This window comes from Rattus norvegicus, chromosome 1, assembly GCF_036323735.1.
Source record: "Rattus norvegicus strain BN/NHsdMcwi chromosome 1, GRCr8, whole genome shotgun sequence".
Lineage (NCBI taxonomy): Eukaryota > Metazoa > Chordata > Mammalia > Rodentia > Muridae > Rattus > Rattus norvegicus.
Window position 1 is genome coordinate 237,910,264 of NC_086019.1, and position 25,864 is coordinate 237,936,127.

General features: G+C 37.5%; 1 protein-coding gene across 3 annotated transcripts in view; it reads right to left on the reverse strand.

The window, feature by feature from the left end:
• Prkg1 (protein kinase cGMP-dependent 1) overlaps positions 1-25,864 on the reverse strand; it is a 1,233,235-nt gene that overhangs the window by 91,314 nt on the left and 1,116,057 nt on the right. For all 3 annotated transcript variants that reach the window (XM_063271952.1, XM_063271955.1, NM_001105731.4), the window contains one exon: positions 22,160-22,234. In XM_063271952.1, the coding sequence (XP_063128022.1) occupies positions 22,160-22,234 (75 nt within the window). The remainder of the gene's footprint in view (positions 1-22,159; positions 22,235-25,864) is intronic.

Here is a 25,864-nt window from a genome sequence, read left to right on the forward strand (position 1 = left end):
TTGCTGAGATAAACCTCCCAGAAGCTGTGGCTCAGGTTACAGACTGAGGGACAAGGAGGATGTTACTGTGAAATTGTCTGGGTTGATCCTAAGTGTTATCATGTTTCTTTCTGTGACAGCCTCTACCCTGTTCCCCCTTCCCCCCAAAAAGTAACAGCATTGACAGAAAGCCATGGAAGAGAATTCTTAAACATTGTGCAGCTTTCCATAATTCATGGCTTCTGGTGGGGGTGGGAGTGTGGGGGAAAGGACTTACTTTTTAAGGGGATGGGTGGTGCTGGAAGTCTGACCATGTTCCAGTGAGTATATGGTCAATACACAAAGTGAATCAACCTTCCTTCCTTCCTTCCTTCCTTCCTTCCTTCCTTCCTTCCTTCCTTCCTTCCTCCCTCCCTCCCTCCTTCCCTCCCTCCCTCCCTCCCTCCTTCCCTCCCTCCCTTCCTTCTTTCCTTCCTTCCTTCTACTGTTTTTGGGGAAGGAGGAGGTCACAAGGGTGGGGGCAAGCCTTGAACGACAGGGAAGTGATTGTGATCAGGGTACATAATGTAAAAAATCCTAAATAAGCAATAAAAATACTATGTTAAAAAAGAAACAAAATGAGTTATATGCACACACGTGCATACGCACACATGCACATGCACACACACACTCACACACACACACACACACACACACACACACACACACACACTGAAAAAGCAAGTGAATACAGAGGTAAGACTGAATTGAAGCAGCCACAAACCAAGAAAAGCCAGATGCCCTTGGAACCCAGAAGGCAAGCAGGAGACTCTCCTCCAGCATCAGGATTGTGGTCTGGTTGGGGATATGACCACATGGTATTCGTTAATTGTGTCTGGGCTTTCATCTGGGAAAGAACAGATTTCTCTTAAGCCAGTCTGCGTGTGATTTGTTATGGAGACTATAGAAACTGAATATAATAACAAAAGTCCTTCTATTATTGTTTAATTATTATATATTTCCTTGGCTGTGTCTGCCTTCCTAAACTCATTATCAGACATGACGAAATTATTTTTCCTTTCTATTCAGTCAGAATGCACTGTGTGCCACTGCAAATACAGATTCTCCAATTTACTTTTGGAATCTTCAGTCTTAAGACTATGTGTATATTAACCATCAATGAAGTTCTCAAACAAACGACTCCTTTACATGGTGCAAATATTTATCAGGTTGCATGGCAATTAGAGCAAGCAATTATACCCTTAAGAGACGCAGTTTTCAAGTTTATTAGGCTGAAATTGTGTACTACAGATGTTCAGGTTTTAATGTGTGTCTATCTGGAAACTATCTGGAAAATGACAAAGTAACCAAATCACAAAAGACAATAGATAATATATGCCAACCGATTTGAATAGTTAAAGCACTGTGTTTGTGTTCATCAGAGTTATGTGAACAGACTCAAACTCAGAGATGATCTGGTACGAGTAATGAAACCCTGGGAGTTGCACACTCCCAGGGGTATAAATGAATCTGAAAATCCCATCTGGGCAGCAGGTTATAAATTAACTGCATCGGTGCCCCAAACCATACCTCAGGTACCCCAGAGACCAGGAAAGGTTCATTAAGCATTCCAGGGTACAGTCACTAATGAGAAGCTTTGACAATCGTTCTGTATTTCATGCACACATGAGGTAATGTGCAAACACCATACTTCTCAACTTTCTAGCAGCTGAGTCCATGTCACTTGGGCCTCCTTGTCTGTATAATGGCAGTCCCCCAAATTGGAGATGTGTTCTTCAAAGTTCTAATACACTGACTCAGGGTTTAATACACTGACTCAGGGTGTGAGCCTCTGATATTGGAGGTCTTAAAGGTTTTCAAGTATAATAACCACATAGTACTAATGTTTAGCAAGGAAAACAACCAGAATTATCGAAATTACTTGGTGCTGTGGCCATTTCAAGTTTGGGTGACAGCTTATACTTGGAAGTTTTTCTCTTACTGGATGGAGCTGTATCTATTGGCATATCAAGGACACACTGACATGTGTCCATGTTAGTCTCCTGTTAGTTTTATTCTGACTGTACTAAAACAGGCTTGGCAGCAATGAGTGACAGAGTCAGTATACAGGGTCTCATCCTGACCACCGTGTCTACTTGTTCATCTTCAGGCTGTCACTGAAGTTCAACGTCAGCCTCATCACATTCGCTAGGGTGGAAGGCTTCACAAGAGAAGCAGAGGGCTCCAGTTCCTCTGGGAGCTTAACAATTAACCCATGAGCAGAAGCACAGCATAGAAGTTTTTGATTTTACTACGAGATACGTGAAATATCTGAACGTCGAGGAAAGCCTTGTAGCTATCTGAAACATGTCATGGGATTTTAATAGCGATCTGCCACTTTATAGCTTGGGCTTTTCAGTGAAGATTAATAGGAAAAATATCACCTTTAAGAAAGCTGTTCACTTTCAAGCTATGGGAGGTGAATGGCTAGAATGTGTTAGTGCAGGAAGTGTACAAACTATAGCATGGGTTTTTGATTCTTCTGAAATGATTTTTGAAAACCGTTCATCCGAAGAGTTTGATGGGATGATCAGATCCTTCATTTCTACGCAGGGAAGGCAAGCAGCACGGCCCTGCTATCAACGATAAAACCCCCAACAGCAGACCGCTTATTTGTGCTTTAGGTGGTAGCAACTTTATCGGAGAAGCAGTGGGGAAGGTTCTGGACCTGCTCAGTTTGCGATCTTTCCCTGCTGTATTATGACATTCACTCCCTGAACTGCATGAGGATTGGAAACGAAGCTCATCTAATGAATGTTACTCTTACGTCTAGTCAAGCGACTTGCTGGACCTTCGGAATATTAGAGTTACCCCTCCACAAAAGAAAACACCTGGATTTTTTTCAATTCATCAGTCTATTTGTAAAGCAAAATGTTTTGACTGTTAATGTAATTGGTAAGTCGATTAACGACAACTTCGTAAATTCTAAACCTTTGGTACAGCTAAAAGCATTTGGATATGACGGGTTTATATGTGTTTAATTTCTTGTTATAAAGATGATTACCTACTACAAAATTGATTATTAAAGACTAGTAAATTATTTTATCCTTTCTCTATTACCTCATTTCAAATTTGCACAAAAGAGAAATAAAATATATGCTAATTAAAAGAAACTCTTCCACCCTATCCTCTGAAATTCTGCCCATTTTGCAGAGAAAAAACGAATGTGCAGAAACCTTTCCATGTTGCTGTTGGGAAAAGTTCAGTAAGTATCTGATTTATAGTTAATTTTGTCATGAGTTACCTATGACTCTTGGACATTTATCAGAAGTGGCCTCACTTGCCAGCTATGCAAATAGGGGAGATATTTGACTATGTCCATTTCTTCACCGAGAAGATGGAATTTATAAAAATGAACCCCTAGCAAAGTTATAGTACGGTTGCACAAACTAAGCACATGTACGGCACTTATTTCTTGTGCTTCCTCGTATTTTTATTATCTTAAACGACTATTGTCTAAAATGGTTACATACTTAAAGATATAGCTTTGCTAACTCTGTATTCTATAGGCATGGTGTGCGGTTTAATTAACATCAATCACACAATCACAAAAGTGTAGTGGTTGTACTCCACATAAGACTTCCATAATTATTTCCAGGAGGTTTTAAAATATCATATCGCTCATATAATGAATTTCAAAGATCTTACATAAAGAAGCTTTATTTCTGTCACTACTGCTTAGTCTGAACAGGGTCTGTGTGCCCAGGATCCCCAGTGTTCTAACCAACATGGTTTTAGCAAGTCCACATTTAATTCACCAGCTAACACACACCCTGCAGTCTCTTTAGACAACTCCTGCTTTCATCAAACCAAAATGAGTATCTTTCCTTGCTGCTAAATATATAGATTTCAGATGACTCCTGTCCAAGCTGGCTGACCTGGCATTCCTAATTTCTATATTAACTAATTTCCCCTCTCTCTCCAAGCTGGCGGACCTTGTATTCCTAATTTCTATATTAATTAATTTCCCGTCTAACTCTCTCCATTTTATGAAATTTGGATACTTTCTAGGGAATAAGGTCTCAGTCTTGGATGACAGATTTGCTGAAAACATCCTTCAGGTAACATCAGGTAAGATGTTAACCAAAGCCGGGTTCAAATGCGAGTGCAAGTTTTTATTTTTTGAATGTGCTGAACCAATGGTTTCATACATCACAATTAAAATCAATTTCCATTTTCTCTTTTGTTTTTTTTCATGAATCAAAAATCACAAGGGTAAACATTTCCCTGTCATATCTGGTGTATATGTGTGAAAACTGCACATTGTTAATGAATATCTGAGTGGCTGTCAGTTTTCAATTTAGATGATTCCACTATGGCAATTAATTTATTAACATTTAATTACTTAATCTATAATTAATTAAAGGCAAATTAAATGCAAAACTGGCTATCATTCAGACATTCTGCAATTAGAAGCCACTAAGAATGACATCGACTTGTGAATTATTATTTCTAAGTGATCAATAAAATAGAACAAAATTAAAAAATATTTAAAAGATTTAGCTTGGTATAGAAAGATGGTTGAGGGTAAAACAGCTGGGCAGTTTATGCCTGTAAAACCTGAACCTGGTAAAGTAAGATGGAGTACTGCAGAGAATCTGGAGCTAGCCTTGGCTACATGGTGAGTGCCAGACCAGCCTGGGCTACATGGTGAGTGCCAGACCAGCCTGGGCTACAGATAGAGACCCTGAATTCACACACACACACACACACACACACACACACACACACACCCACACACACACAGAGAGAGAGAGAGAGAGAGAGAGAGAGAGAGAGAGAGAGAGAGAGAGAGAAAGTAAATCCAGCCCATATTGACTATGCCTTACAGGATCTAGCGTGAAATAGAGGAGAAGGTTGAACATTGCAGACTTGAGTGAATAAATGCCTTTCTCATTTTTGTTTCTTAGGAAAAGATTCAACTCAATGAGAGCAAAGGGTAAGAAGACCAACCATGCAAAAAAAATACTTGATAATACTTCATGTTTACAATTCAGTTTGATAAATACATAAAACATGCATCTATAGTGAAACACAATGCCGCCATTTGGTGGTAAATGTTTTCCAACTAAAATAAAAAGATTAAATCATGTGCATGGATTTAGTGTAAAGGGAAAACAAGCTAGCAAAAGTGACCAGAGACATTAAATACACTTGAAGTCATTTGTGCAATAAATACATTTCACATTTCTCTTCTTCCCTCCGTCTTCCCTCCCTCCTTCCCTCCCTCCCTCCCTCCCTCCCTCCCTCCCTCCCTCCCTCCCTCCCTCTGTTCGTCTTTCCTTCCTCCATCTGTTTTTCTGTTTATGTCTCTCTCCACCCCCATCTCAATTTTGAGACATGGGCTCTCTAGATAGTTCAAGGTGGTCAAAAACTCACTGACATCCTCCTGCCTCATCCTCTGTGGTACCAGATTGGCTGGTGTATATGCTGGTTTGCCTGTCTTTATTTTCTCATTTTGTGCCACCGATAATAGTTGTGAGGTAAGAAACACCTGTGCCATCATCTACTTTGTCATCACAAAGCCATCTAAGCAACAACAATTTTAGCAAAATATTTCTGAATTTCAGTTCAGCGAATTGATAGATAGTGCTCTATGTAAGTTTAGTTTGGAACAGATGACACCTGCTACAATTTATTATAGAAAGTTTCACTTTAAGGAACTCCCCACTTGGGAAATCCCGCTAATGATTTAACGTTCATTAACTCAGAGTAAAACATTTTATTTATTGCCTTGATCAGATGTCTGAGGCTTCTGGAGAGTTGGTACTGTCAAAGTCACTCTAAAAGTGGAAAAGATCATTACCTGGATATAATTTTATGCTATAAAATTAACAGTAGGTATAAAATAATGCTTTTCTAATTGATTATCACTGATATCGCTTAGTGTAATTCACTTCTTCTCCCATAATGAGTTTCGTCAACAAAATGTCTCAGTAGTAAGTTTCATATTTTGAAAGACGGAGAGACAGAGACCAAATAACTGCAAACTTTAAGGAAGCAATAGTGGCCTTATCACTAGTACTATAAATATCACATGCTAAGCACATATTTAATTTTCTGTCTATTACTTAAAGAGCTCAAAATTAATCCTATTAATTTTAAGTACTTTCTAATCCTAAGTATTTAGTCCCCTGATCATTACATTTTAATAGTGGCCATCTTGCCCCATTCCTTATTGGCATAACCATCCTGTTTCCATGGCAACTGTAGAGAAGGAACAATTGATGGTAGAACATGGTCATTTTAGATGGACACTGATCAGGTTGTTTTATGAGTCCTAGTTATTCATGCAGATAAGAGTGTGGACAGTGGGCTCTCACATGTATTACACAGCAGTGGTTAATCTTTTAAGAGCAGGAAATTCTATTTCCAGCTGGAGAAACGTCACCCGTTATGTGGAGATTTGGTTATTTGGCGCTGAGTTGCAGGAGTTGCAGAGGGAGATTGTGTTTTTGTTTGTATAGTTTATGGAACCATTTGAAAATTCTGCTGGAAAAAAATTAGAGTGTCAGCAGCCTTTAGAAGCAGTTATCTGCAAACTCTGGATCCATCCATTTTAAACTTTACCTTCAATGCTTGATGAAGGAAGTTTTCTAATATAACCGTGAGCATCACTGCTAACATTGTGAGCTTGCGTCTTGAAACAGACGGGAATGAGTCAAGACATCTTGGCTTAAGCAACACATACACTTGAAAGCTTAGAAATGAAGAAGCCTTGTTGCAACCTTTCTGAAGAGAAGTAACCTGGGTTCCTTGAAAAACTTCTGGGGTAGAACTAGGAGAGCTATAGCCCATGATGAGTCTAGATAATCTTGCTACCCAGAAAGCAATAGTTAATCACTATTGACATTAATTATTGCTACATTCATAATCCTGTGAATTACAAAATTGTGAAGTACAAAAGGACTATATTATATTCATACAGCATTTTAACATTTCGGAAAATGCTTCAGACCCATTTGCCCATCGCAGTAATAGTGTAATTGGTTTTAATTGAAGGCATTTGAATTTTCCAGATTCTCTGACATTTGGGTGGTTCTCATAATTTGAGCATTTAAATTACTGCTGCATTTAAATTACCCAGAAAGCAACTAATGATTCATGTCAAGAGGAAGCAACAAGCCAACCCGAGGGAGCTTCAAGCAGAAAATTACTGAATATGTTGAAAATATACTTAAAACATAAAAATCCATGAATTCATAAAGAAAATTCAAAGACCTCCCTTGTCACTAAGAAAGAAGCAGGGCACCAATTACTTGGTGTGCAAACATGACTAACGGAAAAGGAAGAGCAGACGCTGGCCTGCCCGTCTTGATGGAAGAGTTTCAGAGTAAACTATGGATTAAATTTCTGCTTGATGAGGTTAAAGCTTTTTAAAGAGAAGAATTGCAGCTAATAGGTATTGAAGGGAGGGTGAAAATGGACGGTGATCATTTAAAAACAAAAGGAGATAACCAACAGACAGGTGTCGCCACAGCATTTCAAAACATTCAACTGAGGTTGACGGGAGATGTCACAAAACTGCAAGGCTTCTATCCTTCCAGACACAGAATCACTGTAAGGTGGTGAGAGGCAAAGTGAACAAGCACAAAAGGTTTTCCATACTCATTGAACCACCTAAGAAACTTCTTTTGTCAATATGTTGAACATAAACGTGGTCAGTTTATAGCCAGAAGCAAAGACCACAGCACTATTTAGCAGCAAGAAAACAATCGGAAGTGATAGATCTGTACCAGGAAACCTGCCTCAGTTTACCAATCTACTAGAATTTCTTCAGGAGTGCTCCTGTGATAAAGGACCCTCAATAGATAGTACAACATACAGCTATATGTAATTATATTTTTACAATAAGTCAGAATCGTCAAATGTTAACAGGATTATGTCACATTTCTGTAGCATTTAACATCTCAGAAAATGCCGTAAAATATATTTCCCTCTCTCAGTAACAGGGTAATTGGCTTTAATAGAAAGCATTTGAACTTTCCAGGTTCTCTGATATTTGAATTGTTCTTATAATTTTGAGTATTTAAATGACTGTTCTTTGCCTTGTACGAGTTGTATTGATAAGTAAAGAGTATCCAAAGACTGCGGTAATGAATACAAACGAGATCTCATTTTATAGTTTAGATCGATATGGGATCTAGGTGGTTTTCCTGGTCTTCAGTATTGCTAAATTCATGATAGCAAAACTAATTTGGAACATTTGAATTTTCTGGTTGTTGAGAGTTTTTGCAAATGAGGGATTATGTTATATTTTACAGTAAGTGGACATTATAATCCAATAAATACAGAAATAGGCCCATAGTATAAGCTTCATGTGATCTGTGTGCTTCAAGTTTCATATTCGGAAGAGCTAACTGGGATCCAAGCAACACTGTTACTAAAGAGCGGGCTCTAATTCAGCAATAGTCCCCAAACACGGAATGAGGTTTTCTTTTTGTTTTCTTGCATTGATAAGCATGATCCAACTTCAACGTGGCCAATGCCATTCATTAAGATGATGTGAGAGCCTAGCAATTGTCACCTAATTCAGTAACTGCAAAGAGAAAAACAAATTGTTACACCAAGTCCTGAAAGGTCAAGGGAAAAGGGAACGCCTGCCTATGTTCAGCCCTTTCAGCCACAACCGTATACCTGCAGGGGTTGAGCTGTTGAGTATACAGATTAAAATTTACTTGTACCAAAGATTTATCAGCAGCCACATCTTATAAAATCATAGATGAAAGAATTAATATCCACATCTTCTGTATCCACAAATAAATTTATAAATCCTTCCTTGACTTAAAACTCCCTTTTTCTTTTCAAAGAATAATGTTTTGATTAAGATAGGTAAATTCTTAGGATGACAGAATTGCCCCTCTTAAGGGCTCAGCCTGCATTCCATCATTCCCCTCTGACAAAATAGCACCACAACTATCATTATAATTATTGGATATTTTTTATTAGAAGTTAAGTTTCCCGATGGGAGAGAACTTACCTTCTACTTTGTATTCTCTTTGCCTACTGCGTGCTTTGCATTTTAAATTTTAAAGCATTGTCTTACTCTAGTCCTCACAATAACGATATTCTAGTCTCTGATTATGGGCCAACACTAGATGGGTGTGTGCTTAGGATACCGAAAGATGTTATAAGATGGTTCGTCTATATTCATACACCACAGCAGGACATCGAAAGATGAAAGGAACAATTCTATCCACCTTGAGCTGAGTGAACCATTGAGTTTAATTGGGATGACTTATAAATAAGAACATTAATCCAGAGTTCCTTACAGGAATCTACAAACAGCTAGACCATGTTGGAAGATTCTCTTCTCATAGCAACTGTTAACCTTCTATACATCCTCAGGAAGTAGAGGGGCCTCTGGAGCCTCGTGACTCTAGTGACTGTTGCCCTGCTCATGGTTACATTGTCACTGCTACAATTTAGCAATTGCCATGAGTATCTGGAAGAAACGTCGTACAATGGATGCATGCTCCTACTTTCCTTTCTTTCTTGCCATATTTTCCTTTTTGATACAATTCTACACGTTTTTTAAGGCAGCTCTGTTTAAGTGGGCTTCATTTTTATTCAAATTTTAATGTGTATATGTTGAGGTGGGCTAGGGAGACAGACATGCCTATGAACACAGGCAGGTCCTGAGGAAGCCAGAAGATGTCATTCAGTGCCCAGGAGTTAACAGGCAGTCGTGTGCTCTATGATATCTATGCAGATGAGCTGAACCTCAGTTTTCTACAAGAGCAGTTTGTGCTGTAAACCACTGACTCTTCTTTTCATCCCTCCAAGGTAACTAATGAGCATGGAGGACAGTATATAGTCGTTGGGCGATGCATGAAATGTGAAAACACATAATTCTACTTCTGTCATGTTGCAGTGACAAATACCATGACCAAATGCCACTTAGGGGAGGGAAGGTCTATTTTGGCTCACAGGTTAGAGCCTATCAATGAAGGAAATCAGGGGAGAAACTCAAGCCCAAACTCGAAGCCAGATATGCCTGCTATCCCCATAGAGCGTTATTAGCAGTCAAAGAATTTGAGTATTTTACAGCCAAAAAAGAATAGTATAAACTATAGATAAAACTGCTTGGTAGCAGGAGTGCTCATGAGTTCATGCTTAGCTGGCTTTCTTTAGAGCACAGGACCACCTGTCCAGGAAATGGTGCTATACACCATCGACTGGACCATCCTACAGCACTTAACAAACATTCCGCAGCAGAGTACCCACAGGCCAACCTGAGCTAGGAAAGTCCTCGCGAGACTCCATTCTCAGATGAATCTTGCTGGTGTTAAGTTGCAGACAAAGTTAAGTAAGACACATTGGTTGCTTCTTAAAGAATGAAAAACATAAATATCACAACGGAATTGGGAAAGAGGCATTGCTTTTAGCCCTTGATTATGCACTTTAAATTTCCTTCTCCAGTCCACATGACAAAGTTGCCTTTTGTCCTATTCATCCCTTACATAGGCACATGAAAAAAATCTATGTTTATGTAAATCTATTTCCATGTTTTCTTTCTTAATATGATGCCAGGCTTTGAAATTATAACCCAAGAAATTATATGAATATAAAGAAAACTCATTGCACCATACCAAGTCATTATATTTTGAGGCTATAACAGTAACACCCAGTATTAAAAAAAAGCCAGTCAACAATGCACTTAATCAAATGAGTGTTTTTCTGGCTTCAGCTAATCCACCAATGCTGACATCTTAAACCCAAAGATTCAGCATCTAATGAACCAGATTCTAGCAAATTAATTTTCCCATAATACATTTTAAAATTAAAAACCGAAGTCTGACAATTCTGATATGTGATGCTACTGCTAAAGCTAAACATTTCTGTTGGAGTGGAGTATTTTTTTTCTGTATCTACTAATAGCGGGTTTTCAGTGTTTCACCCTATAATTCTGTCCTGTTCCCCAGTGTCTATTTGACAATGCATAGAATTATGACTGTGACACAGACGTTGAGAGTTGACGCAGTGCTGACATCCAGGAGACAAAGGTCAGTGGTTAAACACGCTGCATCCTGTGAGACATTCTCCCCACATTCAAATGTTGGAATCATCCAGCCTGAAATGGGCCTAATACAGCTAGCTGTAGTTATTCTATAATCACAAATAATGTCAACGGGCTGGCTTATAAAATAAGCTTATCAATAAATGTATTGAGTCATACTGTTTCTGAGACCGTTATTACATTTATATGGTGAAGATTGATGGGCAAACACAACTGCATTAGAAAGCAATTGGTAATGTGAATTAAATAATAGTGTAATACATTATCTGATAGCAGTGATCCAATTCGAAAATATTCTACTCATTACATGAGAAATTGTACAATACTATTTAAACTATTTCAGTAGTCTACACATGATCAATATTAGCAGATTCTTATGATATAATAATAAAATGAGTTTCCTGATTTTTTTTTCTTTTTTCTTTTTTTTCGGAGCTGGGGACCGAACCCAGGGCCTTGCGCTCACTAGGCAAGCGTTCTACCGCTGAGCTAAATCCCCAATCCCCTGATTTTTTAATTTACTTGAATATTGACATTATTAGAAAAAAGCTAAGCATTTTAAAACAAGATATTATGTGAATGTATTTAAATAACTACATATGTAAAAGAGAAATTATGTAAATTAACATGTTTGCCTTCAGTCAAATGGAGAAACATTGGTCTGAGAGTTTCTGTTTTTAAATATTATCTGTTTAGTTTTTAAGTACATGTGTACTTGACAGAGAAAAAAATTACTTTGAATTTTGTGAGCCAGAGAACCCTATACTGAAAAATGCAGTTGTTTTTCATGTTATAATTAATGATATATGCTTATGTTTAATAATTGAGGGATCATAGTCATATCTTCATAATTATAGGCATATGTGTCTTCACAAAATGTCTTCTTAAAACATGCACCATTATTGCCAAGAAGTGCATGCTGACAGGAGCCTGATATAGCTGTCTCCTGAGAGGCTCTGCCAGAGCATGACAAATGCAGAGGAAAATGCTCCTAGCCAACCATTGAACTGAGAACAGGGTCCCTATTGGAGGACTTATAGAAGGATTGAAGGAACTGAAGGGGTTTGCAACCCCATAAGAATGATACCAACCAACCAGAGCTCTCAGGGACTAAACCACCACCCAAAGACTACACATGGACAGACCCATGGCTCCAGCTGCATGTGTAGCAGAGGATGGCCTTGTTGGGCACCAATGGGAGGAGAAGCCCTTGGTCCTGTCAAGGGTGGATCCCCCGTGTAGGGGAATGTCAGGGAGGGGAAGCAGGAAGGGGTGGGTGGTTGGATGGGGGAACACTCTCATAGAAGAAGGGTAGGGAGAGGGAATAGGAGGTTTATGGCCAGGAAATCAGGAAAGGGGATAACATTTGAAATGTAAATAAAAAACATCCAATAAAAAACCCATGCATCATTATTCAGTATTTTCCTTCTGTGAAAAGTATAGTGTTTCAGAGACACTCTACAGCTATCTGTCTCTGGATCATGTAACCTTATGACTCATCTCTGTATATTGGCTGAAATGTGCACAAATATAATTCAACACTTCTCTGGTAACTCTGCTTCCTTTAATCTCATCCCGACTCCCCAACCTGTCCTAGTATGTGAATTTATTTCTCTGATACTCACGTTAATGCGACACTCATGTTAATGCAAAAGAAAATATTAAGTACTAGGAAACAGTCTACTGATGAAAAGGCCGGTACCACCTCCTAGTTTACACTGTGGAAACTCCTGTCTGTCTTTTGCTCTCTGCACATATAGATGTGGATGGCTGTTCATTTTTGAGCTGGCTGGAAAACTTTTGAGCCTACTTAAAATGCAAAGTTGACAGACAATCTAAGCATATTCTTCACCGCTCATTTAATTGTTTTTATAATAAAGTTAACAGGTTTGAGTGAGAAACCTCGGCATCTACATGAATAATTTCCACTCTAATGTGGTGAGCAGAGAATCTGGTTTAGGAAAACATACTCTTTGAATGAAATCGACAGTTCTGTAAAACAAGTTTATTACCATAACAGGCATAGTATGCTAAAAAAAAAAAACCCATAATTTCTAAACCATATAAACAAACAGCAGATGGAGAATTGCTTCTAGACCTGAGTCTTCCAAGCCCTTAAACTGAAACTGGTCTCGGTGTCAATATTTTTCAGAAGCTGTCTTATTTTCTTCTCAAGGACATTGTGATTACAACACCCCAATGTGCTCAACCAGTAAATTCGTTGTGAGGTCTAAGGCGCTTGCTCCAAGTATGGAAACTAGAGGAATCAGACCTGTTTTGTAAAAGGGGGAAGAGCCCAGTGCCTGGTGATGAATGCACTCTATAAAGCTGACTGATTCCTGTGATTTATGCAGTCAAGGCCAATGTGTGATCCATGCAAATGGTTCTGAACCACAGCCACGCTCCAATTCGACATTGTGTCGTTTTCAAGTAACAACTTAAAAATGTAAATTAATATCGAATATTATGTTCATTGTATCAAAACTGATTTGTGCTGCCATTTAAGTCATTACTTAAAAATGATTTCTCTCTGAAAGGATTCACGGGGAAATATTACCATAGCATTTTCTAGTTTCAAAAGTACTCTATAATTTTTCTAATGGCTTTTTATTGAAAGATAGCCTGACTTATTATCATATTTAAAATTCATCAGACAGAGGAAACTTCTGTGCATAACAGTGAAAATGAAAAATTCTGTTTCTATGAGCTAATTTAACTCTTCTGAAATTACCATAACTAACTGCAAACAAATCGACCTGATATTTTATATAAACATGTTAAATAATGTAAGGACTACGGCAATACTTAAGATTAGAAAAGTGAAGAAATGTAACTTATTGTCCAAAAAAACACACATAGCTATTTGTTCATCCTTAAGTCTGCTTTCCTTTTTATTATAATTTTTCAAAAATACTTTCTAACTGAAAACTTGTAAATTAAAAAAAAATCACATACCCAAATTAACCAGTTGCAAAGTCTTTACATCTCATCAAACTTCTATACAATTAGAGGAGCCATTGTTAAAAAAAAAGCTGTAGAATTTCATATTGGATATTTTACTTTCATTATCAAATATATTTGATTGCAATTATCCATCAACAAAAATTAAAAATCCACGAGAGAGTTAGAAGTAGGGAAACAATTAGCTTTATATCCTCTTTGATAGCCTGTATTCATTTACTGCATTTAATCCTTCCACATCCCTAATATTTAACATTTGCACACACACACACACACACACACACACACACACACACACGTATACATACATATATATACATCATTGGCTAGATTCCATGAATAAAGGAGAACATGAATTTTTAAAGATCGTATGACCATGCTTAATATTAAAAATTTTTAGTCAACCCTATCTTCTTGCATCTACTTGAGAGCTGAATAGTAAGCCCTTTTTTTTAAAAATATAAATCACTTTTACTTTATCCATCGATCTGTTAATGTACAACTAGGTTGATTCCAATTCTGTGCTCTATTGAAAAAAGAATCAATAAACATGGTGAAGGAGTGCAAATAACTCTATGATAGGGTATCAAGTTATCTGAGTATCTGCCCAGAAGCGAAATAGCTGGTCATACAGTAGGTCTATCTACAATGATTTGAAAAAATCTCCAAACTGATTCCCATATGGCTGTATGGATTTGCAATGCCACTGTCAGGGACCTAGGGTTCCTTTCTTTCCACTTCCTCTCAAACATCTGCTATCAGATTTATGGATGACAGCCTTTGTGACTGGGGTGAGGTGGCATCTCAAGGTGGTCTTAATCTGTGTTTTTCTCATTGGCTCGTGAGACTGAACACTTTTAAAAATAGTTATTGGCCAATCGTGTTTCTCTGCGTAGAGGCTCTCTGTTTAGCTCATTCACCCATTTGTTCTTTTTTCAGAAGAAATAAAGAAAGGTGGTAATAGAGTAATTTGTCTGTATTCATTAACCAAGTAAGCAGAAGTAGGATCTTAGTTATTTTCTCTCTGTTAACTGGAAAAGGTTGCACGCAAGGACATCCCGGGATTCCCATCTATAAAGTCTTGCTACCTGGGGAGTCTTAAAGGCAGGCAGAGTACAGAAGAACTTAGCAAACGGCCTTTGAGAGCTTTACATTTTTAAAAATAAAATAGATCAAACGTTTCTGTCTGGGGCTAAGTAGTTTTAGGTTGAACTCACATTCTAAAGGTGCAACTGAATCAGCCTCACTGTCCTTGAGAGAGGAGTTGACGTCCTGCTCTTTGAAACCTCAAGCCACACTAAAGTATCAACGTTTCTATTGGTGGTCATAGTCCATAGCCCTTCTTAGCCAGACAACACATCCTGGAATTCAAAAGCAAACAGCTCTTGCGTGGCTAAAAAAACAGGTGCTCCAAAATTTTCTTGTTTCCTCCCATTTGCTCTGCAATAAGATGAAGATAATTTTGATTGCCAGACTTTGGGGCTATCCTCTGACAGCTCAACATGCAAGTGGTCGGGAAGTCCCAATTCTGGTACAAGGACTAGTTTCACAAGGCCACTTTGCAGTTTTCTTTAATCGGCGTGGCGTTCTCGTTTGGGAACAGGATATTGCTCCCTTGAATTCTTTCCACAGGGGAAGAAACAATTTTCTAGGCCCATTTCCCTGAGAATTGCTTAGATCAAGGCTGAGTTGTTTAAAGTAAATTGTTGATAAGATTGTGGGAATGCTAAGATCTTTGTTGCTAGAACACGGAGAGAGAAAAAAATAATCTAATAAAAAAAGGCGGGGGGAGCCCAAATTTCAAAGTCTGTGTTCAAAAGAGCAGCCCCTTGTGAACTGGATTGTCCATTTGAAATCATATTTTTATTAGATGCCAGATGACCCCAAGGACATTTCAAAACAGACTACCAAGCAATCCAGCCCTGGGTTCTGATTTGCATGGCCTCTTGTGCCACTAATGACATTTGATGAGTTAATGATCAAAGGCCTGAGGAAGATCTGATGCCAGAGAGCAAGGAGAAACAGCAGCAACCTCCCTATGACAAACAGACTGAGCAACTAAAGGCCATCTCCGCTAATGAAATGGAAGGAGAGGCCATCTTTCATTGCTGTCACATGATATCAAGCAACAAGGCTCACCACCGAAAGTAATTGGGAAAATACCAAACAGATGAAAACATTCTTTTGCAAATGAGCTCGTAAACAGAACAGGAGCTTTAAATCAATGAGCACTAATCAGGAGAATAAGATTGTTTCAATAGAAAGTTGAGGGATTGGTGCACGTGGTCCAATATTCTGGTTAATTCTTACCAAGGAGGGGCAGAGAAGTGGCTAAGCTGTTTTAGTGTTTAGTGACAGTAAGTCAGCTCTCTGGTGCCTGTCTTGGTTTTGGATGTTATTGTTTTCTCACACAGTGAGAACTAGGCTCATTTTGCATCTTGCTTTGTTTTCCTTACCTTGATTTTCTTTTTCTGTGTTTACATTAATTCTTCTGCCTGTGCAATGTGAATCTATTACATGTATCCTGTTACCGAACTCAGACATTTCGGGTAATGAAGCCCTAAATCAGAGAGGGCTGTAAGCAGGTCTCACGCACTCTCTCCTGGTCAGAGGTGACCAAACAAGGTCCACATACCATTATCACACACAATAACCAAGCCCAACCCCCTTACTCAGAGAAAGAGTGACCCTTGTCATGTATTATGAGTCACATATGCCCTGCTTCCATAGGTCAGTAATGTAGCATAGGTCACAGGTTGACTAAGCCTGCTTCCTGGCTGGGCAAGACCTTCCCATTCCCTGGGAAATCTTTAAAAGTAGGACTCACCTTGCTTTATTCTGCAAGGCAGAAACTCTCCTTTAGAGTCCTCTTGTTCCGCCATATTGCTTATTGTTAATTTTAATAAATCTGTCGTCTAAATCATGATTTGGCTCAGTGGCTCTTTCTTGAACATCTGCTCCATTCTCTCCCTAGAATCCAACATATTTATTTAGGGAACAATGCATGGAAGTGAAGTGACTTGGTTCCCTGTGGAAGGGGTGGGGAACATGGCTAACCAGGAAGGTCCTGGTGACGTTTGCCTTTTTATTCTGCCATTTTGACCTATCAACCCCACTGGACCAAGACTCATTCCTCTGGTCTTGGTCTCAGTGCAACAGACACATCTGGTTTTCTTTGTACCTCTTATGTCTCTGTAGACTTTTCTGATTGTTTCTCCAGACTTTCAAAGCTAAAGTTCTCAAGAATGGGTTCCCTAGCCTCATGCTCCGCCTGTTCTGCATTGTCACCGGTTCCTTCTACATTTCGGTTGTCATTTGCCATTAAGTGCTTCTTATTCTGAAATCCTCTCAGTCCATCTTTGCCTAGCCCACTTCCACTAATGTCTATGTAGCATCCACTAATTACTCAGGATTCAGTTCAAATGTCTTGAAAATGTCACTTCATCATAGAAGTCACTATGTATGGTTGTCTTTCTCACACCGAACCAAATACATCACAAAAGCAAAGAATGTGTCTGTTTTAGTCAGTATTTGGGAGGGGGGTGTTGTAGGCGTATAGAGAGTTATCTGTTGAATAAATTAATGTATATAAAGAAATGAAGGAACATGGGTAAGACAGGTGGTTCACGGGGGACTATGAGGGAGTATTGGTTTATATAACAGGTAACATCGCAGGTTATAAGGAATGTCTATACTTCACGTGGGCTTTTATAATGATGATGGGATTCTCATGGAGAACAATATTAGTTCTCATCAACTTAGAGCATGACTAAACTTATTATTTCAGCCACCAGAGTGTCTCAGCGAAAGTACCTAGGTAAGAATACCTCCAGACATCAAGAAAAGATAGCAGATAGAACAGGTGGTAAACGGACCAACTGGTCTAAAACACTAACTTTTCTACCAATGCATGGCACAGGGCAATTTGCACAGCTGGATGGACCATGTGTGACATGGATCTTGCTATGGGCGGAGGCTTTCTTTTTGGTGTTCTGCTTTTAGATGTGACTGAGAACTTATAATCAAAAGAAGAATGAATTGAATTGGTAAGGTACCTTGAGTCAATCTAGAAAACTAAGTTTAAATTCCCTGTGTTCGCAGTACTGACCGCGAAGATGTCAGCAGAACAGAGAATGCTGTTGTATGGTTTACGATGTGATGAAGCCAAATGGAGAAAAACAATATGGGAAACATGTCAAGTGTCAGGAAAACAGAAAGGCAGTTAGGAGGACATGTTAGATCGCCTTGGTTGGCTTTCTTTTTCTTTCTCTATCTTGCCATATTGTTTTTATAAAAAGTAAAGGTATAAAACATTTTAATAAAAATAAACCGTATCACAAATGAAAACAGTATTACATTTTTTTTTGCCTACTTTATGCCCTCAAACTGAGACTATAATGATGGCTAATGCGAGCTGTGCTGAGTACAATTTTTGCTGTAAAGGTTTTTATGATAAGCTAAGTTCAGTGTGTATGTGTAGTATATATGAATTCAGATTTTTATTTAGAAAATAGAAGTTCTTTTGGCTGTTACTTCTGAGTATAATGTTTATCATCAAATACATCGATGCTATGCTAACTATAAAACATATTATTTAATAAAAAACTCTTCTGTCAAAAGGCTCAAAATAATGAAATAAAATTTTTACTTTTATATTTAATGGATAGCCGTGATTTTAAAAGACAAGCTTTCTACAAGGATGGAGGTAGAATACTCAAAATCATATGACAATAATTGCCATAACTTGTTTGTAAAAATATGGGGTGAAAACAACCACTGACTAATATATCAGTTTTCCTTCAAACTATAACATATTCCCTAGTATTGGAAAATGTGTTTTGTGTCAGTTATGCACATTATATAGTACCATGGAAAACTCATACTAAGTAAAGTTATAAATGCTTTTTATCAAGTGAATGAGTGTCCTTGCAGCAAAAATGATATGGACATATCATTGCACGGGCTACTTTATATTCTAAGTGATGGCCAGTGATCCTTAATTTTGATACTATATTTTTTTCTCCCAATCTTTGTGTCATATTTTACAAAGCAAAGTCTTTAGTCAAGATTATTAGCAATTAAGAAAGGCTGAATGTGCCATAAAATAAAGTTTTTTTAATAAAAAATAAAGTAAGAAAAGCTGTATTGTGGTATAGGGAGAAGACACATATCCTTCAGGAAAAGAGTTTTTGCAAACCTTTCAATAGGGTGTTTCTTTCAAGCCAATTTTCCTGGACTGATTGATCTATGTGCTTGCTGTGGGTTTTCTAAGAATAGCATGCATAGCTGGGGCAATCAGTCTGCCATTGAGCATTATGTTAAGTAGATAATGAGTTCCTCACCTCTGAGTTTTAAGTATCCCAAAGGAATGAGTTATTAAAGTCATTCCAGTTTTATCTCTCCTTCCCCAAATAAGAATAGACATAGAAAAATAACCATTTCACATGGGTAAGTAACATGATCATTTTAATGGGGATTTAGGAAATATTAGCCTTAAATTTCATGACTTTTGCAAAACCAAAGGGGACCTTGAAAACAATTCAGTTCACACAGCGGAGTTTAATCATCACCTCAGCTGTGCCTGCTCTGGGCTTCACGGTCTATATAGAAATATAAAGGCATTAACAGAATCATCCAGGAAATGTAAATCAATTACAGGATGTCCCCAGGTTCCACTGCACATGTGAACCTTTAAATATTCCTTAAGTAGCATGTGAGTGTACAATGTATTCAAAGGGAAAAAATCAGTGGAAGAAAGAGGCAACAATGGTAACACAGATGCTGAAGTTTGCCCATGCAGCTAAAAAGCTTACCCTGCAGAAACTTAAGAGTTAGCTTCCTCCAAGTTAAGGACATATGATTAAGGGATGGCTACAACTTCAGACACCTCCATATGTTAGCACTAGTGTTAACAGTGTAAAAGACACCACAACAAATAATCTAACATCTGTTATAAGGCAATTTCAAGGAATAAACTTATTATTGTTCTCCCTAGAATTCAGATCAGGGGTTTGTTAATTTTTTGAATCAAGCTATTTATACGTTCTAAATAATCATTAACACTAAAGATTATTAAGAATAAATTCACTTGGTCTTAGTAATAAGCAGGCAATTTAAGATAAATGTATTCTGAATGAAATTTGCTAAGACAATGTGTCTTCTGAGGCAGCTTATCAATCAGCAGGGCATCTGAACAGTGATCTATTCATCTGCCCTTATCAGATTAGTAGCTGATCTAATCAAAGGTCTCTATAACCAAGTTTGGTCCAGCAAATGGTTGATTTAATTGGTGACTAATCTGACTAGTGATTGATCCCTTCTGGTTGCTGACTCAATCTATGGCTTACCAAATCAATAATTCCCATCAGGTCGATGGTTATTGATTAGGTCAGTGACTAATTTAATCTAAATTTGAACAATTCACCACCTATAAAAGAGTAACTTATGTGAGGTGATAGATGGGATAATTGGCTTAATTACTGTGACCAGATTCTCATTGATACCTATATCAAATCATGTTGTATACCTCAACTACTGTATGTTTGTTTCATATACTATAGGATATGAAATGTCAGGTTGTTTTGAGTGAAAGAGAAGGTTATGAAGACCACTTTTTTTTTACAAAGTAAATAACATTTTTGAAATTACAAATTCTAAGATTCCAAATTATAAGCTAGCAAATCTACTGGTAAGATAAACATATTGGGAAGGACCTTGATGAAGACAGTCATTTTATTATTTCTTTGTTCCTTAACCATAACTGTTTGGCCAAACTGATAGTGTTTTATAAAAATATCTATGAATATTTTCTAGCCTAAGTATAACTTGATGATATACTATATAAACACAACAACTTTAACTTATATAAGATTAAAAAGTCCTTAGTCATGTAAAATATTTTATAATATATCTGGAATAATTAATATTTGTTTTCAGAGTCATTTGTAAAATTAAAGTATGTTTCCAAAGATTCTTTCAACAAGGCCATCCACCTTTGTAGCACTTTGCAATTTACAAAGATTGCTTTTATCATAAGGTCATCAATTAAAATGCAACAAAAGCTACCACTTTAAAGAAGGGCTAACTGAGGCTGTGAGAGAAGTATTGGGAGTGGTGCTCAAGAGGGATAAACAGGAGCAAAGGGTTTTTCATCTTTGTTCAGATTCATATTACAGTGTGACAAACGATGGCCAAATCTTCCTTCTAACTGTCTGAATCCACTTTAGTATACTTGTTTCCTTAGTCCCTAAAAGTACAGTGTAGGAAAGTGAATCCATGAATGTTCAGGTTTCATAAACCATCACACAGTTACTCCTACAAAGTCAGTAGATCCTGAGCAGAGTCTCGTTTACAGTCACTTCTCCATCACTGATAATTAAGGCTGGCAAAACCATATGTTTATGAATATTCATATGTATATGAATGCAGCTACACTATGTTCTATAAGTCTAAGGCAGCTGCTTATATTTCTAAGTTGGCCATCAGTCACCTTACTTACACATCTGTATGTATTCAAGAGGTTAACATGGAGTATAATTCTTAATATATTACTCCTAGTTCGAATGTTATTTTCATGGATATTTAGAGCGAAATATTTTATTTCTTTTGTGTTTTAGGTCACTACAAATTTGATAATCAAATTTTGGTGTGAACTATGGAATTCACACTAAATTTTATCTATTTAATAGACTATGAATGTCAGTTTGTATTGAGTGAAAGAGGAGAAGATTATAAAGACCACTGTTTTCAAAGTAACTAATATTTTTGAAATTACATTTCAAAAGAATCTTGAATATATCAAGTCTGCCAAAAAGCTTTGGCAAAGCTTTGTTTTATAGGAAGTCATCCTTGTAAAAAAAATACGTTTAGCATCAGAAGGTATTTTCAGTCTGACAATTACATTTCATTGTAATTGTTTACATCGGATTTTAAACTATCACTTACCTGCTTGAGTGGATCTTCACAAAGGATTTCATGTTGAAAAGAACCATTATAAGTAAGCACATTGTGTAACACATGCATTGTTTACTTAATTTTTCTTTTAAGTAATCAAGTTTTTACTGCCAGAGTACTTGACATGAAGTCCAAATATTTGGTTAATCTTGGCAAAGTCATTTTTTTATCAAGATGAAGAAAGTCCCCAAAACAAATCTCACTTACTTTGCTTTCGCTTCTGCATCCTCATATGCTTTGTTAGAGACATCATCCAGTCCTCCAATTAAATGCTTGAAAGAGCTGTCAGAGGAAACCCAGAGTGATAGTGTTAAGTCCTCTGCAAAGTGGGAAGGACGCCAACCAGTCATTAATAGTGAAGTGATTTAAAGCCATCCTTAAAAATGTAAATTCAAACAATCTAGGTAGACTGCTAAGAAACACACCAGACAGCAGACTCCCATCTGATTGGATGATAAACACTATGAGGTCAGGGGCCTCTTCTAGCTGGTCAACCCCTGTAGTTAACATCTAGTCATATTTGACACGCGTGTCTAGCAAAAACAGATACGGAGCCTATACTAATTGTGAGTCAATTTCTTATCTAACTGATATAACAAAACCGGCCAATAAGGGAAGCCTGTCAGTAAACCAGGATTAATTTTTGTCATTTTTATTGGAAACTGTAAAAGGCAACCTGTAGGTGCATCTCCAATGAAAAGAAAGCAAATAATCATTGACAAAGTAAGAATTGTAGAAAAGTGAAAATAAATTGACTTTGGGATGAAGTAGGAAGGTTAACTACTTAAAGCCCATCTCCTCAATACTTACTCTATATCTAGAACTGTCTTTAGATTTGTTTTATAGAATGAAGCATCATCTAGCATATGATTAAAATATAAAATGCTATAGAAAATAAGAACCAAACGAATACATACGTAGTAGAATTTATTCTTGAAATACACTGAATACAACCAGGTACAGAAACTCCTTTTATATGATATTTTGGCAACCACCGAAATAGACTGGATAACAAAGAGAAAGTCAGTACAAGCCTAACCAGAACATCAGTCTCATGTATTTCTGGTAATGCCTCACTGGAGTTAATCATTTACTTTGGCCATATCTTGTTTCTGGTGCCTACTTACTGACTTTTGCCTCATCCAGCTGCCATCATATTCTGTCTGAGTACTCATAACCAGGTAACTACAGGCCAAATCCTTTCACACAGTGTGCTAAAATTGAACCTTTCCTCCCTTGAGTTCTTTCTGCCAAGTTTTTGATCACATGGGTCAGAGTCACAAATATGCCAGGCATTGCTCGGCATGACAAGTACTGCACAGTGATGTTGTTAGTGTCACCTCCATTTTATTGGTGCTCTTAAGAAAGTCAGAAGCTCACCCTAGATCGTAACACCTAGCAAATGTGATAGGATGTGAGCATTCTCCTTGCTATTAAAAAAGTTGACACTACAACCCCTATCCACAATACCACACTTAGAAGATAGTGATGAAAAACTAGTACTGTGTAGGCTTTTAAGGAGGTGTTTTAAGGTATTATGTAGAAATATACACTTTATACCATTATAATATTTGTGAATTACACATTTTATACCTCTATAATATTTGTAAATGTATGTTTGTGTCGGTTGTGTGCGTACAGAGGCTGATGCCAAGGGTCTTCCTTGATCTTTCTCCAATGTTGTATATTGAGGCGGGACCTCTCCTTAAAGACAGAACTTGACTTGCTAGCTTAGCTTCCTCTAGCTAGCCAGTTTGCTCTGAGGACTCCCTATGTCTTCTTTGACCATGGGGATTCTAGATGGGCTTTTTTGCCAGCTGTGTAGGGGGCTGAACGACAGTCCTTATACTTACATGCCAGTCACTTTACCTTCCCTGTGTTCTTCCCTGTTCCACCTGTATGATTCCTTTAGGGAAGTACTGGGGGTTGAATCCAGGGTCTCTTAAATTCTGGAGAAGCTGTACAATGCTGAATCACACCCACAGCCTTTTCATTATCTTAATCTCTAAATGACATGCATTCGGAGCACCAAGTAATAAGTTATGCAGTCAGCCTCGGAGCCACAGCAGAAAATTTGATGATTTAGAATTTAAAGTTACTTAACTGCTTTCATTTTTAATTACTTTTTTGCAAAAACTATAAAGAAGACTAGGGCGACAGAGGACAGCTGTTATCTCAGATCCCTGGTTCTGATCCATCTGGGAGGCTGGGTCACTTCTATGCTGTGCTAAATACGGTCATGCTGATATACAAAAGGAGACAAAGAGGAAATTTTGAGACACAGGCCCAGGAAATTAAGAAACTCATTCCAAAATATGAGGTTTAATATAATGAACTTATTAATTCATTCTGAATAGGCAAGTCTAAAAATTCCTCAAAAATGTTATCAATAAAATAAACGATAAGGTAATCTCTATTATTGAGGAAAATGCTCAAAGATGATTTTAAACATTTCCCCTTTACTTGGTTCTATTTTTTGTTTGTATTTTTCTTAATACTTTACTGTAATTTTTATTTATTTAGTTTTTACCTTGAATCCCTATAATTTTTGTTGGTAACATTCTAATGAAGGACACAAAGGACAGGGAACAGAAACCTAAATTTTCACTCAAATAATGGCATAACACATCAGCTTTTCTTTTTTATTCTTCCTTGCTATTGAAATATAAATTTTTCACGTCTTGATTACAGTCTTTCCTCCATCTATTCCTCCCGCTTCCTTGTCATCTCCACTCCTATCCGGATCCAGACCCTTTCTGTCTCCCATGAGAAAGCAAATATGCCTCTGAGAGATAAATAAAATTATAAAACAATAAGATAACACAAAAACGAACACAGTAGAAATAGACAACACAAACAGAAGGAAAAGAGATCAAGAGAAAGTACAAGAATCAGAGATCCACCCATTGGCACACCCAGGAATACCAAATGAATGCTAAACCAGAAGCTATACTGTATACATGAAGGACCTGGTACAGACCAGTGCAGGTCCTGCATATACTGCCTCAGGCTCTGTGAGTTCATATGAGCTTTGCTTATGCTGATTTAGAGGCCTTTGTTTTCTTGGTGTCTTCCATCACCTCTTTCTCTTACACTCACTTGCCTCCTCTTTCACAGGGTTCGCTGAGCCCTGGAGAGAGAGATTTGACAGAGACCTCCCATTTTGGGCTGAGTGTTCTAAGTTGTCTCTCTGTGTATAATGTCTGGTTGTGGATTTATTTGTCCCTTCCTGTTACAGGAGAAGCTTCTCTGATGATAGTTGAGGCAGGAACTGATTTATGATTGTAGCAGAATGCCATCAGGAGTCTTTTATTGATACTATTTCTTTTTCAACAGTGGTATGTGGCTTTACCCTAAGATTTGGACAATCTAATTTGTCTTGAGATGATTTTCCAACCCTAAAGTCCACTCTAGTCTAGAATTTGCAATGCAGCAAACGTCTTAACTCATGATCCTTTTTTTTTTTTCAGATTTCTGACTGGTAAGATTATAGGTTGTGTCACTACCCCCAGCACCACTATTCCTTATATGATTAATTTTCTTACTTTCCTGTAGAAGGTATTGGTCCATCCCTAATCTTAGAGAAAGTCTGATTTCAGAGAAATCTACAAAAATATCTACAGTCACCCAATGACACATGACTAGAGAGAATTCTTCATTTGCTCTCAGTGTAGCCTTGTTTAGAGTTATAGCTATTAACTAGCTATGATTCAATATTATTTTATCTTTGCACTATTGTATACTTATTCAATTTTATCTTTAAAAATTTTAAGGAATATTTTAGCAGCTAACAGGTAGCTGTTAAGTACATACCCCATAGAATATCTACCACTCTGTCTCTGTATACATATAGAAACACACATGGACATATAACCCAGGGAAATGGGAAGCATGATAACTGTGTACACAAAC